The following is a 17,825-nucleotide window of genomic DNA, read 5'->3' as shown; positions in this document are numbered from 1 at the left end:
GTGGTTCCTGGAAGCTTTCTTCTTTTCCAGAACATTCTCATACTGTTCCGTCGGTTCCCTGGATCCCAGACACGTGTGTGTGTTGTTGTTTGTTATGTAAGCTCTGTTCTCACCATCAGAAAAAAAATCTCTTGGGATGAAGAGAGAAAAAAGTAGGGAGTACGTGTCGTTTTCTCTTATTCCTCACTTCCTGTTTTATGATCCTCAGAATAAGCATTAATGCAGAGTCAGCAGTCAGCAGGAAACACACACACACTATTACTATCATCACACGCGGCTGCTGAAATAAGAGGTTTAATGTTCTGTAGTCATGTCCAGATGTGACTGTAGTAGCTGACTATATGACTGACTGGTTTGTAGCATGGACATCATTTGTTTGTAAATTGTTTTAACTGGAAGGTTTTCTTAATCATTTTCAGAATATTTGCAGCTTGTTGTTTTAAGAATGCATTAATTCATTTTTTTGGTGACTTTTTGGCAGCCGAACATTTAAGCTAGTAGCTGCCTACTTCCACATCCAGCCGACACAGAGAAACATCATTGAATTATTGGAGTTCAAGGTGTCTTTAATGTCCTAAACAGGGAAATCGGTTTGCAGTAAGAATCATACAAAAACACCCAAAACACCAAAACACTGGTGGACAAACAACTGTGTATATTGGACAGAGTAGTTCAGTGGGAGGTCTTTTAGTATCCAAGTCAAATACACCAAGCAAACAGTCCAACATACACACTGGTTTAAACTCTGGTTTGGTCTCCACCAGCTCCTGAGAAAAGTAGCTTGCTCCTTTGCTGATAAATGTTGCACTCTCTCCTCCAGCTAGTCTCTAACTTTGTCTGTCTGCTGTTTGGTGCTAGTCACACAGTGTACTGTGGGTTCATCTGAGCTTTTTAATGAAAGCTGCTGCTTACAGCTGGAAACGAGGTGTTAGTGAGAGCACTGAGATTGAACCATACAGCAAATGTGCAATAAAACCAAAACTAAAAGCTAAATGAAGCCCAAACGCTCCATAAAGCTCCATTGTGTGTTTTTTGAGCCTGTGTATGTAAAAGAAATAACAACAGAGTGGAAAAAAAGGAATTGATCTGTAAAGGGATTAATTAAAGTACGTCTTCTCCTTCTTCTGGTGCTGAGTTGCTATGAATTGAATGAGGTAGGCTGTGGACTTCAACTTGAGATTTTCTTGCCTATATTTGTTTACATTTTGCTAAATTTGCATCATGGAAACCATGCTGAAAAAGCTATAAGCAGTTCCCATCTGCAGTTTACCCATGTATGTACATGGTTTACCCTCCCTGAAGAAAACTCAGATTGACTGATTCTCAGGCAAGTTCTGTTCTGTAGCTATCAGGAATGTCTTCATTCCCCTGATTCATATGTAGTTTTATGGACATTTAGTCACAATGGACATCATAAGGATATGTGTAATAATAGGTCAAAGACACACTGAACCTGAATATATGAGTGTCGTGTCTGGGTGTTCAGATCTTACTGAGTTATGACAAAGAGAATGGGTCTGAAACAAATTGTGCCAGTTAGAAGCTAAATGTTTTTATGTACCTTCATTCCCTCCCTGTGTCCTGTGCTACATCCTGGTAGCCAAATGTTAATTCTTGCTGCTGCAAGTATAAATTGCTGCAACACTAACAACAATAGCTTTCCTTCATTCGGAGAAGACACTTCCGTCCTTCATCTGAGATTAAATAAGAAGGAAAATCACCAAAATTGGATGATATTTTCACATGACAGCAGTGATGTAACTAAATGCCACCAATGAAATTTGCCGACCACAAGTCTGTTTTTAGGAGTTAGTGGTCAGGATGGGTTAGAGATGAGAGAATAAGAGAGAGGAAGTCTGTGCTGTATTTCAGGTAAGAGTTTTTAGGGCACTTTCAAGTGAACACATTTTATATTCAGTATAAAAAAAATATAATATTACAGTAATTATAGTGCACTGTAATATTAAAGCTACTACATGGAACTTTTTTGTCGATTCTGGCGGCCTCTGTGGACTAAAGATGACAAAATCTGAAACAAAGTAAACTTTTAGTTTTAGTTCAGTGCCGGACCACAAGACTACAGAAGCAGCTTCTTTCCTCAGTCTGTGAGACTCCTCAATTCATACTCAGCACACAGCATGAAAAAGAGTTTGATTTTATGGCTTATCCAACCCAGATACATCCAACCATAAAAAATAACTCATTTAAATATACAGAAATAGCCAATCTTATCACTAACTGTCTTGTCTTCTTATGTGGGTCATATAGAGGCATCAATTGTAAATTGAGACTGTTTCATAACCACTGAAACATTCATTTTTTACCTGTAAATGGGGAGCAGTGTCTGTCTTGTTGCTGTCGCTATTTCAAGAAGCTTCCTAAAATAAGACAAACTGCACTGGAACTTGATTCGTGGCCTGTTTTAGGAAAAGTAAGACTTCTTCATCTTCACAAGGCCGAGGATTAGACTGAATGTCCTTGTAAGATGGATATTTGTTGGGTTAGTGCTTTAAAAACAAACTATGAGACACCAGGAAATGGATATTTGAACTGTCTCAGATGAGGAGCAGCCTTGCCTGGCTGCTGTATGTTGACATGTTCAGTCTTTTTAAACTATTTTGTTTCCTGGTGTACTCACTGCTAGATATCACATGATAAAGGCCCCCGTATCAAGCACCCTTTCACGGATATTTGCGTTCTTTTATTCCATCAGCTCTTGGCTTTGTAAACAAAATGTCATCAGCCTCTTACAGCTGTGGATGTGACAGACTGCCCCATGACTTCTGGCTTTCTTCTTCTCCTGGTTCATTGCTTATCACACTGTGTGAAATAGATCTAATAGAATCTGTGTGCTACGACGTAAATAGAAAAGCACAGACAGGTAAATGCAAGGAGAGATATATAATCTGTCTGTCATGTTCTGAGAATGCAGCAAAACAAAACACCAAACCTTGACCATTGAGCTCACACTGATGATTTACCATATCAAAAAATACAGCTTGCAATGTTGTGACGTCCAGTAAATACTTCTAGCCTGATTTCAAACCTCTGACTCATTACCTCCATGTCAGATTTGTTAGGTCTGGTGTTTTGCTCATTATTAGCTGTTTCCACTGGTTAGAAGAAAAATCGACCAATCAGAGCATTGTAGGTAGGATTAAGACTGGAGATGTCATCTTCCCATGTAGCTAACTAGCTATCTAGCTACTTCCATGGCCGAATAAACCTTTTAGGGTCCCGAGGCACAACTTGCATCAATGTTCCCATCAAGTCCAGTCTAACCAGCACTACAGTGTTAGAATAAGCATATTAGCAATATGCTACATGTGTGCACAGTGTAACCTTATTTTGACACATGATTTGTCTCTGCTTGGAAGATGCCCATTCCAACTTAAAAGGTGATGATGTATCAGTGTTGTGTTCACGACTTGTTTGTACTGCCAAGCAGTCGTTGCAGGTTAAGAAGATGTTTTCTTCCAGAATCTTAGAGAATCCAAATCAGTGCAGTTTTTTAAAAAGCATCTTTTGTTTTCATTAGCGGTTTCCTAAATTAACAGTTTTATATATTCAAGTTTTTAAATGGTCTTTTCTGTCTCAATTTTGGCTCCATTAAGCACTTTGTAACACTTTTGTATTGTGTCTGTTTCCGTCAGGTCGTTTCCGTCAGATTGAGGTCTTGACTACAGTAGCTAACGAGTTCTTCCAGCTCTACAGTCAAGTTTCTGGTCAGCCTGTTCAGTGCTTCAGCTCCAGGGACCAAGGTAACCAACCACTGAGGGACAGTTTTTCTGTAGTCTAGACTTAAGGGAACCAGAGAGCCATGGGCCTTATACTGATTTTTATACTGACTGTTATATAGAAAAATAAATCCTTGGAGGACATATGGTGAATATATACTATTTTCAGATTTGCTTTAGTTTTAGTTGTGACGTCAATGTTCCATGTAAATTGTAGTATTATATAGTCAACTTTAGTCAAATTCTTCTTATGTGTAGTCGAATGTTAAATTGACGAAAAACTCTGTTCCTCCTGTGTCTCTCTCAGGAGGGGAAGGAGGAGAAGGTGGGGGTAATGAGCTACCTCCTGCTCTGAAGAGGAGCAGCTCGGCTCGTAATGTCGCCAAACTCCTCAAGAAAACCATCAGCAGACACAACCTGAATGCAGCCTCCTCTGAGTCAACTGAAGCACACACACCTAACACACAACACACACAGATGAATGGACAAGCCCCCTCTGATCACACAAACACCAACGGTCATGCACACACTGTGCAAGAACAGGACAGCTGTAGGACTGACCATGACCACCAGGTGGAGACAGTCAACCAGAAACACAACCGCAAAAAAGACAGCTGCTCCCTGGCAACGGTAACGGAGGAAACCAACGGGGATGGAGAAACAGATGACAGGTAATGCTGGATAGGCCAGTAACTGAAGCTAACGTTAGCTTGCTAGTATTTAAACCAGTTTGCAATAGTAGAAAAGTAAAACAGTGAAGAAATACTTCAAGTAGAAGTTTATTCAGAATCTAACTTACTTAGTACATTAGCAAAATGTACTTAAAGTATCAAAGTAAAGATCCTCGTTCCACAGAAAACCCGCCCCTGTGACTGATATATTGACTGACTGCACCAACATCTCTCTTCGTGTCAGCCCTGAACAGAGCAGCACCAGACCAACAGCCAATGGAGAGCATCAACCAGAGTCAGCTGTCTTTCAGTCAGCCAATCAGAGAACAGATGATGGAATCCAGGTGGTCAACGAGGTGCAGGAGGAGAAGAACCTGACCTCAACCCCAGAGAAAGCTCCTCCCACCCTGGCTCCACTCCAGCTGGCCCAGCTTCGGACAGAAAACGCAGACTCTTTCGACATGGAGGAGGTACGGGTTCTCCTGGAATGGGTTCTTCATACTTGTATTTGGTAATGCCAGGACTCCCCTTCACAGGTTTTCCAAACTCCACCCACACATGAGAAGTGTAATGTTCTCTTGGGTCATAGCGCTATGTTGCCAGTGCCTTTTTAGTATATTCTGATCATTTAAATTGCCACCCACATTGAGGAGTTTGCCTTCTCCTGGACCGATCAAACATCTCACCACCCCATATCTTGGTAGTTAGGGGAATATGCCTATATTAAAACCAGTAAGCTCACAGTGAAAATTGTGGCCTTGATCAGTCTTTATGATTATAGTTAAGTAGCTCACAACTTATGGACAACAGAAGATTTCTGGGATTTGAACAGTTTCCTGTGGAGCTTACGCTTCACTTATCATGCCAGAGAACAAAAGGACTCTGACTTGTAGATGTTCCCAAAGACAGACATGTGACAAATGTCAAAAACCCCTCAACAACCAGAGTGGATTGCCCGTTAAGGTGATTTATACCTGCTGAGGAGCCTGATGGGCTAGCTGCTGCTGTAGGTGTGCAAGCATGTTGACCCAGTGTATCTGCATAATCATAAACATTTATAGACTGACCTCTTAGTGAAAGGTCTCAGGGTTTCTTGAGTGAAGTACTGACCCTCAGCAGCTTTGTTTTAAAATCCAGTCTGTTGTTTGTCGTTCAGATTCAGAGTAACGAAGATGAAGCTCTGCCACACAGGTCTTCCAGAACCACTGGTGAGTTCACCTCAACCTCTATTTTCAACTTTTTGCAACACTCTTTTTAAAAATACCAGAAATACCTCTTCCAGAGGAAGGATATTCCACATGTAAAGGGCGTAAAAACAGAAATCAGTGTCACCATATCTCTTGTTTGAAAAATTAGGAACTTCTGAAAGAAAGGCAGTGGAGGATCTTACTAGCACATAAAATGAAAGGCACAAAGTCACTGATACATGACGGTATGAGGTCATCTAATGCTTTATAAAGGAATAAATAGACTTAAAATGAGTCTAAAAGTCTGAGTGTTTTTTCTGTTTTTACATAGGATATTAAATATATTCTGTCCTGTCCAGTGTATACTGTATACCGTTTCCTGTTTCTCAGTTTACTTAGTGAGGACACACTGTCCTCTCACCTCAGGCCGTGTTTTTATACTCAGTATAGATGATAATACTCTGACGCCACCAGGACAGAAGAGGTGCTGCAATAATCATAATGTTTGTCTGTCTCTTATCAGACCTGTTGAGGACAGTCAGTCAGCAGTCTGACAGCAGTGGTTTTGCTGAGGAGCCCTCTGCCGACTCCAACAGCTACCTCAAGGTTTGTTTGTGTGTTTTGTTTCAACTTTGACCTTTAAATGTTTAGAAATGACTCATACGATTCCCGTCAGAGCCTTATCTGACCAAGTGGAAAAACATCCCACAGATTAATCACATGTGAACTGGAAGAAAAAGGATTTCATTGTGTGTAATGAAACCTATTAATGCAATCTGAAAAATATTTCTCTTATAATAATTATAATTTAGAACCACTGTAGCTGCTTCTGATTTTCATAACTCTACAGAATAAAGGGTTTGACTAGTAAAATCCTTCAGATACACATCAGGTTTAGCAATTAGTAATCATAAAAAGTCCCTGTGTTTAAATCCTCCTCCATGATTTAAGGTATGTATGTGATACAAGAGATCAAAGTATTTCAATTTTATGTGACTATTTTTCTACTCCAGCACTTTTCAGTAGTTAAAACTAGCTCTATCTCACCTTGACTACCTACAGCACCTATGTGCTATTCACACATGGATACATCAGTAACTATCTATGTTACATATATAACCATTCACCCATAAAAAATATTCTACAAAATTAATTTGATATTTTGAATGCAATACAAGACTTCCAAGTCCAGTGTGTGGTAATTAGGGGCAGAAATCAAATATAATATGGGCAGAAGTTGAATATTATATTCATAATTATGTATGTATTCTTCAGTGTATAATCACCTGAAAGTAAGAATTGTTATACAGTAACAACAGAGGGAGCAGGTCCGCCACAGAGTCTGCCATGTTGCACCACCATGTTTCTACTAGGGCCCGACCGATTAATCTGCCGTCCAATGTAATCAGCCGATTACAGCCTATCTGAGATTAATCGTAATTGCCGATGTTAACACTTTTATTTTTCCACGTGATTTTTCAAAAAGTCATGACTTGCTTCCTTGTGTCAGTCATGCTTATCTGTTTGTAATGTTAGCGCGGTAAAGTTAGGCTAACCTAGCAGTACAGGCCAAAAGATGACATGCTTTGATAATGTTAAGCAAGAAAAGGCTCACTGGTTGGAGTTTTGTTCATAATGACTGAATGGTTAAAATGCTTAATGTCAGAGTTTCAAAATGCCCCATGTAACTTAAGACATATATAGGTATCGGTATCGGTCGGACCCTAGTTTCTACAGTAGCCCAGAATGGACAAACCAAACACTGGCTCTGGAGAGGGCCATTCGCATTTTTCACATTTTTAGCAGCCACCGGAGCGTACGGTGAGGCGAGGGTTTTTTTTGTTAGATGCCATTAAATCATACACACTGGACCTTAACTTGTAATGGAGTATTTTGAACTATTTAATTTTCATTGTTGTATTGGTACTTTTATATAAAATGGGTATTTGAGTTTTTCTTCCAACACTGCTGTGTTAATTAATTGTAATTAGGTGCAGGAGAGTAGTGACAGCTGTGACAGCGAGACCACTGTGACATCACACCCTTCACAAGATGTGGCCACGCCCCTTGCAGTCGACCAACCAGCATTTGTGCTGCCAGATGGCACAGAGGAAGAAGCGGAATGCAGTGGTGCTGTTGAGGCTGATGGGAGTAGTAGTTCCAGGGTAGAAGATGAGCATAATGGCAGCTCAGAGCAGGTTCCACAATATACAGCCCACCAGCTCCCCAGGAACCAACCAATGGAAACGCAGCAGGATGAGGCCCAGGACGAGGACCGAGTTGATAATGGGGACCGGACCGAGCCTGAACCAGTAACAGAACCAGGGATTACCCAGAGTATGTCTGCTGCAGAACAAGAACCACAACCAGAGTTAGAACACACCCAGAAGCAGCCTGCTTCGAAACAAGAACCACAACACTCTCAAAACCAGACCGAAACTGCAGCAGACACAGAAACACCAACAGAGGGAGTGGATGCTGAGGACAGGGCCCAAGAAGAGCATGCAGTCTTGGATGATTCTGGTTCACCCTGTCCCCCTGTTCCATCCTCTCCGGTTCTCAGCGCTCTTGAACGAGCCAAACGGAACCAGCTGAGCCGGGCAGGGTGGCGAGTTGACCCACAGTCAGTTGAGGAATCCCAAATCCAAGGGAGAGGACAAGGAAGAGGGCGGGGACGAGGTGGTATCCCCCTACAGAGGTCCTCCTCCCTGCCCACCTCGCTCCTGTCGCCCGCAAAGGTTGTGTCCTCTGTAAGGATCCAGTTTGGACGAGGCCAGGCATCCTGCACTGAGCCCAGGTACTCCTTCAGATACACCCAGGAGTCCGAAGGGGACAAGGAAGAGAAGGAAGATGATGTGGACGGACAAACAAACTGTCTGTCTACTCTGATCATAAACCCTGCCTCTTCATCTGAATCTATCAACCAACCAAGGCATCCCACAGAAGCTCTAGTCCCACCTAAACCCATCCCACGATACCTAATGAGATCATCCTATTCCCTGCAAAGCTCTAGCCCTCCTCCTGATTGGTCACCAGGAGGCCATGCTCAATCGTGGAGCACCCAGAGTGTCCCTGATCTCTCCTTCAGTCCGCAGCAGCCAGGCCAGTTCCAACAGAACATGAACACCAACCAAAACCAGCAAAGTTGGTATCCAGGGCAGATGATGTTCCCTAATGCTAACCCTACTGCTCAGTACCCAAGCCCCATTCCTAGTCCTAGCCTTAATCCCAGCCCATACCTGTTCACTCCAAACCCTTCTCCACAGTACCCCTCCCCTCTCCAGCCATACACCAGCCTCCCTAACCTCCTTCACAACCACAGTCCCTCCATGATTCACCATTCTAGTCTCGCGAGTCTCCACCAACCTGCAACCCCCACAACCCCCCAGCACGGCAGCCACTCGAACTTGCACCAGCCCTCAACTACCACTGATCATCACCATGCCAGTCTGGGAAACCTCCAGGGCTACAATCCTCTATACAGTCATCACTCACCTTACCACACCACACCTCACGGCTCGCAGTTTGCCTCACCCTACCTCGGTTTCCATGGGTACCATATGAATCCACACCTGGTGTTCCCCCACCCCGTCACCCAGTATCCGCCGTTGCCTCCAGAACACAGCCTCCACCATGGGCTCACTCCCTCTGCTCCAGGCTTCCATCCAGGCTTGGCCTCAACCCTCGGCCCGGGTCACAGCCTCCACCCAGGGCTCACTCATCCTGCTCCATCCAGCACTGAGATGCAGCTGAGGAAAGTTCTGCATGACATCAGAGGGACGGTTCAGAGTCTTAGCCAGGTTAGTCTTGTTCAGTCCTCCAGGCTCTTAAGTTGTTGTTACTACTTTTATTTTGTTTTTGCAGCTCCTGCCATAAAAATAGGTCGATGGAACTACAAACATGAGTGCTTAGACAATCAGACAGGTTGTAAAACAAGTCAGCAGTTCAACGGATCTGGATTAAAAAAATAGTATTGCATATATCCCTGGTGAAATGGTTATTTGGTGTTTTTACATTGGGTTTTGTACAGATTTAACAAAGGAGATAAAAATGTTTATCAGTGAGTTGAGAAATCTTGTTATGTGAAATCTTTTAAACATTCGACACAGCCAGGCAAGCTGGTTCCTCCTGTTTTTAGTCTCTATTCTAAGTTAAGTTAACTGACTTCAGACAGTGGCTTCATATTTAGTGTACAGTCATGACAAGGGTATCCGTCTTCTCATCTAACTCTCAGCAAAAAAGTGGATTAGCTTATTTCCTTATGTCAAATTCTTCCTTGAAGATGAAGGTGGAGGTTTTACAATGGTTTGCCTTTGTTGTGTTTGTTTTGTCTTCCAAATATATGTGTCGATCCAGGGGGTTAGTTTAAAATATGTATACTTTTGCAATTTACAGTCAGCAATTAACATGGTCAGTTATCAAAACTGTATGAACCAAGTGACCAAAGTTATATCCACATTTTTCACCAGAGGCGTGTGGCATAGATCAAAACCAACCACCAACACTCTGTATGTGTGGCATTCTTTAGTTCCCATGTCTTGGTGAACAGACCTATATTTAGTTGTTAGACATCGGCCTCCAGTTTCACCTTGGTAAACTAGCAGTAATGACTAGCAATGCTGCGGGTTGAAAATGATGGGATTGTTCGACTCCTGCTGTTCATGACCCCTGAAACCCCTCCCCAACACCAGCAGTAACTGCATCACTTCCTGTAGTTTATTGAATGGTATAGTTTGAGTGACATGCATTTGATTAGGTTAGCTCTAATAACTCATCCTGTTGGCAGCTTGTTGTGTTCTTGTTCCTGTCCTGACATAATTTTTCTCTCCATGTAGACTCCGGACCCGTTCAGTGAGCACAGAGCAGCTCTGCCTAGCCACCAGGTACTTCCTCATCAATACTCCCTTGACAATACTTCCTGCTATAATTAAATCTCTTTTACTGAAATTCAATGACACAAACACAAAATCAACACTTCCCTGTGAAAGCAGCTCTAATCTTTGACGAGTCATGAGTCTTGAGTCATCTCTGCGGAGAACATGTCAGGACAATGTGCTCCTTACTTACATATTCCCCACCACTGTGTATTCAGAGTCATATGATATTGACACAGTAGCTTTGCATATCCTAATATTTGCACACCATTAGTTTGCAGTATGATGTATTGGGACTACTTCCATCCACAGTAGGGAGCATCAGAGAGGACTGTTGTTGTCATTACCAATAAAGTGGGTTTCACTTTGTTTCTCTCTCTCTCTCTCTCTCTCTCTCTCTCTCTCTCTCTCTCTCTCTCTCTCTCTCTCTCTCTCTCTCTCTCTCTCTCTCTCTCAGTCTTTGGGAGAGTTTCAGCAGAAGAGGCGGAGTCTGAACATGTTCCGCAGTCAGATGATGGACCTGGAGCTGTCAATCATCCGACAGCAGGCTCTAGTCTACAAACACCTGAGCCCTGCTGACAGGTGACTCATCATAGCAAACAGATAAATATTATATGTTAATCTGGACTGATGATATGTGATACTATGATACAAAACAAACTTGGTGTGTGTGTTTGTGTGTGTGTGTGTGTACGTACAGGCTGGAGTTGGAGCAGCTTCAGTCCCTGAGGTCAGCAGTCAGAGAGGAGCTGCAGGAGCTGGAACAACAACTGGAGGACAAACTGATGGAGCTCACACATCACACGCAGTGCAGGGTACGTCAATGACCTAATTTATTTGGTCAGATGTAAAATTCAGAATTTCTAAAAATTAATTCATTGTGACGTTTGGAGTGGGGAGACAGTGCAGTGATCTTTTGTTCAGTTGGTAAAGCGTGTGCCCCCATGTACATACATGTGTCCTCGCTGCAGTGGCCCAGGGTTTGAATCCCACCTGTGGCCCATTAGCTCTCCCCCAAGTGCCTTATAACTGTAACAAATCTGGACATCTGCGAAAAAATTAGTTTAAAAGAAATGTGCAATATCTTTGAATTGCTCCATACAAAGCATCACAAACTTTAAAAAAAAACTTGCGTTTCCATAGACACAGTGACTAAACAAGGTTGCACAGATACCAGTTCAGTTTTATGAAAGAGATATGGGACGAACAATAATATATTATTTATTCAGTATGTTAAGGCAGCTCTTCCCAATCTTAAGAATGACACAGCCCAATTTGAATCAGAAAATCTTCTGGGGCCCACCAAAACTTGTAATGACAACGTCAGTAGTCATTGATGCGATATAAGATATGTGCCAATGTCGAACACGGTCAAATAATATTGTTCACCTGTCACCTGAATTGTGTTACAAACAGACTTCAACACACGACACTGGGCAAAAATAGGTCAGATAAAGGAAGAATAGTATGTTGTTTAACTACCTTGTCAGTTCTGATTACTTTTTTAATGTAAATATTTGATCATAAATATTGTATGGTAATTTCAAACTTAATTACAAAAAAGAACATTATTAAGTTTTTGTTTTTTTAATTTATTATAAATGACCTCTCGCTGCCCACCAGCAGTATCTTTAGGGCCCACCTGGGGATCGCGGCTCACACTTTGGGAATCAATGTGTCAAGGTAAAATAGCACAGGTATAGGTAGCACAGGCTAGTTTACTTCCTCTTTGGGCAAAGATGTTTGACAGAGGATCATTGTCCAACTTTCTGCAAACTTCTGAAGTGTGGACTGAATGGCCACAACGGATAAATGCAAGTTTTCTAAGGACTGGCTTGACAATCCCAAATACATACAAGTTTGGTTGGCTTTACATAGTAACTGTTTAAGAAACATTTAATTACATTATGAACATCTTGCGATTTTGTACTCAAATGTCAAATGTGGTCTGAAAAATCTAACAAGAAGTCTGGAAAATAATGCACTTTTAAAATGGTAAATTTGTACAAATCCTGTATGTACACACAACTAAAAACACATAGACAGACCTGCGATGTGTGAACGTGTAGTAATGCTGTTGGTCCTGTCACCTCTTCCTCAGGGTCTCCATAGTGAAAGCAGTATTGACAGTCTGTCCAGTGTCTCTGCACTGAGAGCCATGGAGCCGGTCAGCACACACACACACACACACACACACACACACACACACACACACACACACACACACACACACACACACACACACACACACACACACACACACACACTTGTTGTATAAGGCTTGTAATGCTCAACACTGTCATAATGCTTTCCTGTCTGTCGGTCCAGGTGTCAGACCTCCTCAGAGAGCAACACTTCCTCCAGTCAGAGATCAGCTACGACGGTCACGCACCGTCCACCAACCCCTCCTCTCGATCTTCCAGTCCAGTCCAAGTAGAAAGAGGAGATCGCGAGCAGATAGGAGGCATGTATAGAGCATCAATTAACATAACCCCAGCCCCACCACCTCGACCCAACACACATACTGAGGAGGAGGTGGAGGAGGAGGAGGAGGAGGGAGAGGGGGACAGAGGAGGAGGAGGACGAGAAATACCAGACGTGGAGGGAGCAGCAGGAGGAGTCAGAGTGGACAACCTGCAGCAGCTCATCAGAGAGGTAACAGTCTGTCAGCACTTTTGATTTATAGTTAATTACAGTCATTATGTTAAACTTTGTGTACAAAGGAAAAATATCCCCGAATAAACTGTGAAAATGTAACATAATCTTAATCATTATCATTACTTTTTAAATACATTTTGTCTTATTTTTTGTTTGTCAAGGTTTCTTTTTGTCGTGAAAAAAAGTTATCAACTGTTAAGTTTAGCCATAGGTTTTATTTATAAAATCATCTCTGCATTTTACATTGTTGGTCATAAATGAGCATAGTGTCAGGATGGAGAACAAGTTACAGCAGCAGCAGCAAAATGCAGTGCTTGTCACTGTTGGTACTGGTTATTTCTTTTAGTTTATCTTTGAAAGAACGTCTTATGCTGCACCACTGTTTAAATTGGATACTTGTTTCAGCCTTCAGATGACTGCAGACCAGAAAACAATCCAAATCTAAATCATCTCAAAGAAACTACTGTAGCATTTTTGCACAATGTAGCTGTTTTTAAGGAATATTTTGACCTTTTACCTTCTTGCTGAGAGAAGATTGATGCCACTCTCATGTCTATATTCAATATGAAGCTGGAGTCAGGAGATTAGTTGCTCAGCTCATCTAACACTCAGCAATAAAGCAATTAAGCGTTTTTCTTTAAACCAGAAGACCTCAATGACGACAGCAGCTGTTTCCCTGTTTATCAGGAATTATTTCACCAGCTCTGTCTCTATTACATTCCAGATACGAGAGAGCGTAGCGCAGGAGGTCCGACGGGAGATCTACGGCGAGCTGCTGGCTACCATGTCGCCACAGCGATCGCAGCTGCCCACAAGGCAACACCCCCTGTAGTAATGTCATCAGCAGAGCACCGCCCCTTTCACCTTCAGCCTGAGCAGCAACACTGTCTGTCTGCAACACTGTATAGCTGAGTAACACTGTATGTCTGTAACACTGATGATGAAATGAACACATCACTTACATGTGATTAACCTCACTTACCCCACCTGTGGACCGGCCTGCTGTTAACAAGCATGCTCGTAAGTGAGAGGTGGAGGGTGAGGCCTCAGACAGGACGCATGGTGGGACAAGGTTGTTTATGTGTTCTAGTGTGCTGGTGTGATGCATGCTGGGAACACCAGTCTGGACCAACCTGTCCCTGTGAAGCATTAGCTATAATGTGTTGCTTTTTCATCACAATTTCTTTTCCTAACAGAGCCAGACCTAAAACTACCAGTGCCACTAATACTATTAGTACTACATATAGTACTTCTAACAGTACTCAACCAGTATATTCACTACTAGTGATAAGATCAGGACATGAGCAAAAGATATGTTCTGATGATGATTATGATAATAGTTAATAATCAGTAGCTTGTAACTTAAGCATTCATCACTGTCAAAAACTGTGGATAAACCTGTCTGTATAGGGCACTACTGTGAAAAATTCACAAACTGATAAGGGTTAAATGTACTCAATACAAACTTCAGAAAACTGCTGGCTCACCCAAATGAGACAATTTCCTCCCTTCCTGCTGTTTTTTTTTTAGTTCCAGGTTTTAAAATCTTTCTGTGGATTTCTGTTTACAACCCAATACAGTACAGGTGAATTAAATTTAGTTTATTTGGGAGTCTGTCATAGGAGGTGGGAAGTTGCTGGAGATGTTTTAAAAGAAGGTTATAACCATGAAGATCTCAGTCCTGGTTGATTCACCAATATTTAAAACTGATACACTGGTGCCAAAATGCCAAAAACTACCATGTCTTATTTTGTAGACACTGTTCTGATGAGCTACGACAGTCAGTGGTAACCCTGCTGACAATTACATTGCATTTCCTGTGACTGATTCACAGTAAAAGCCAGTTGAATGCTTTTAATGTGAAACGGCAGCACTAGGAAATCTTGTGGTTGCATTAGCAGTAGAGGTACGTGTCCACAGGGGCGTCATTTGACGCCTTGGCACCAGGTCCCGGAGGGTGCTGCTCAAACTGTTGACAGAGCACCAAGAACTGCAAACAAGGTCGAACTCTTTCTGTTGTCAATTTTTGATCCATGGAGGTTTTATATTTGCAAAACTTCCAATAAGCTTAGAATAGCGATTTAAAATCTGTGATCTGTGATGTCATCACAATGTAAAGTCTATGGGCAATGGGAACTCACGGGTGGGGCCGATACAATGCTCTGCTACCAGAATGCATTGCACTCTTACAGTACATAGACAGTAAATGGGAGGCGTGAAAACGATGGATCCTGTGGACAAGTACCATTAGTTCTTCCAATTCAACTGTAGGACAATGAACACTAAACAGTGAGACTGATAGCTTTCAGTGTAGGTTGGTCATTTAAATCACCTGCAGTAATGGGGGACTCCGCCATTAACAGTAAAAATTGTCATATAGAGGGGTAATTACGGAATATAGATGCATTGAGTGGCTAACCTTCTGATCACGAATGATATCAACAACAGGGTTTGATTTAATGAAAATCTGATTTCTTACTTTTAATGATATTCTCCATGCTTTAAACACCCCAAAATAAATATTTGTGTCTTCCATGGTATTGTGAGGGAGGCAGAAATCTTAGAGACAGATATCTCAAAACCTGAATTGAGCCTTTAACATGTTATCAGACCAACACACGGGGGACTAACTTGCCTTAAAAATACTGTAAATGCATTAATAATGTTTTAATCTATACCCTTACACCTTTTATAAAGGGGTTACATTCCTTATTCTTCAATAAGAGTTGAGTCAGCTGAGCTTTTACGGCAGTTCCATGCACATTTCACATTAATGTAAAGGATTCAAAGAGAGCTTCGAGGTATAAAATTAATGGATTATGATCCTACAGCTGTCAACATTCCTTCATCATCATCATCATCATCATCAACACCATCATCATCATCATCATCGCCACCATCATTTTCATTGCGCTTGTGTTCCTCTTGCCTCTTGCCTCTTGCCTTAAAGTGCGGTTATATTATTTTTTATAGTTAAAAGCCCAGGTCCGCCAGAGGTTCAGTCACCAAGTGTTAGTTAGATCATTTAGCTGATGAACAAAGGTCACCAAAAGTGAAGTTATTGCTCAAATAATCAAAGCTCTAAAAGACACAGCAAATATACATCATATCACATCAGAAACCCTGGGAGATCTGTACTAGAAGCAGGCCTGAAGAACGCGACTTCCGAAATGCCATGTGCACCCTCCTGTGTGCTGGTTGTTACTGTGCAGGTGATAATGTTAGTGTGAGATGTCATGAGGTACTGTGGCGGTCAGGCATAGAGATAGAGAGTTACTCTACAGTAGTAGGTTTTGGTAAGTTGTCATGGCGACTGATGATGTTGATGTTTATGTCGATGATGATGATGTGATGACCTCGAGGGAGGGGGAAGCTTATCCATTATGGGTGAATGGGCAGTACAGCCCAAGCCTTAGCCCCATTAGCATGTTAGCCACATTAGCATGTTAGCTGCAAACTGTCTGATGACACATCTTTGTGCAATAATAAGAACATACTGATTACTGGTAAGAAATCAGTAAGTCAGGGCCAACATTTCATATATGATCAGTCATCCTACAAATTAATCTGCAGCTTGCTGGTTTTATTTAGAGATTGATTGTTTTTCTTCCTCTTTGCACAAAATACACAGGACTGATTGACCACTGAACAATTAATTACTAATTGCCAATCACCAAACCTCTGTTGTCTTTAGCATTAAGCCTTTGTGTCAGTCAAGACAAACTCCTAAATACCTCTTTTTTATCTTCTTCATGGAACAATTATTCTGAAATTTTCACACAAACTAACATTAGAATCAAAATTACTGAAAGCTGAACTTTTGGAAATACAGTATATGTATTGATAGTGTTTTTTGTGGATGCTCATCCTTGACCTTTGGAAACAATGTGTGGTGAAGAGATTTTGAGCTCAAAAGTCCAGTTAGTAATGATTCTGAGCTTTCAGCCAGTCTTCATTCAGCTATTGGAGCTGGTTCAAGTTTCATCATGAGACCTAAGTCATCAATCATTGTTAACTGGGCCTTCGAACTCAGATTTCTTTCACCATTTATTGACTTAGTGTGTTTAGAAAACTTTATTTTCATATTCACTGATCGCAAACTCTGCTCTGCTGGACCAACACTCACTGAGCTCTGAAGCTCGACGTGCTTCTTTTTTTACTGATCAAGAAACCTTCACACACTTCTAATTACACTTCCCTGTCTTACTGTTGGTGTTTATTAATTTCTTTTGATGTCTATTAATGATAATGTGTATTTTGTATTGATGTCTTGTCAGCGGGATGCAGGGGAAGGATCACTCTGTAGAGATGAGAATAATAAAGATGTATTTATTTTCAGTACAAATGAGTGATGCCTCATTTCTTATATACACTGTGTTTTAAATAGTGAATGGACTACACACCTTGTATTAATTTGTAGATTACAAAACCAATAATAATCTTATTTTTCTAATCTCTCAAAGTTTCTCTATTTATCTGTCCTTGTGTTGCTCTCCTCTGGGGAATAAATAAAGAATTACAAGTACAAAGGATTTGTATGTTGGCTACCATTTTAACTACAATCCAACTATTTCAGTATTTATCTATTTCAAATGTTCAAACTACAAAATGGACACATCGAGCACACACACTTCAGAACATTTTGTCTTCTGTATTTGGATATAATTTAACAGTTTTACAACATTTCTATTGTTTTCC

The 17,825-nt window shown here is 41.4% G+C and overlaps 1 protein-coding gene across 1 annotated transcript in view; it reads left to right on the top strand.

Annotated features, from left to right (window-relative positions):
• The window catches only part of itprid2 (ITPR interacting domain containing 2), a 49,744-nt gene extending 32,272 nt beyond the window's left edge, over positions 1-17,472 (top strand). The window contains exons 11-22 of the mRNA XM_073473370.1: positions 3,654-3,761; positions 4,045-4,408; positions 4,653-4,878; positions 5,565-5,616; positions 6,119-6,201; positions 7,587-9,395; positions 10,431-10,478; positions 10,927-11,051; positions 11,170-11,284; positions 12,571-12,636; positions 12,798-13,124; positions 13,852-17,472. Coding sequence (XP_073329471.1) covers positions 3,654-3,761; positions 4,045-4,408; positions 4,653-4,878; positions 5,565-5,616; positions 6,119-6,201; positions 7,587-9,395; positions 10,431-10,478; positions 10,927-11,051; positions 11,170-11,284; positions 12,571-12,636; positions 12,798-13,124; positions 13,852-13,959 — 3,431 coding nt within the window. The 3' untranslated portion in view covers positions 13,960-17,472. The remainder of the gene's footprint in view (positions 1-3,653; positions 3,762-4,044; positions 4,409-4,652; positions 4,879-5,564; positions 5,617-6,118; positions 6,202-7,586; positions 9,396-10,430; positions 10,479-10,926; positions 11,052-11,169; positions 11,285-12,570; positions 12,637-12,797; positions 13,125-13,851) is intronic.
• The last annotated feature ends 353 nt before the right edge of the window (positions 17,473-17,825 follow it).

This window comes from Pagrus major, chromosome 9, assembly GCF_040436345.1.
Source record: "Pagrus major chromosome 9, Pma_NU_1.0".
NCBI classification, from domain to species: domain Eukaryota; kingdom Metazoa; phylum Chordata; class Actinopteri; order Spariformes; family Sparidae; genus Pagrus; species Pagrus major.
The sequence above is the reverse complement of the archived record's forward strand: the minus strand, read 5'-3'. Positions and strand labels throughout refer to the sequence as shown.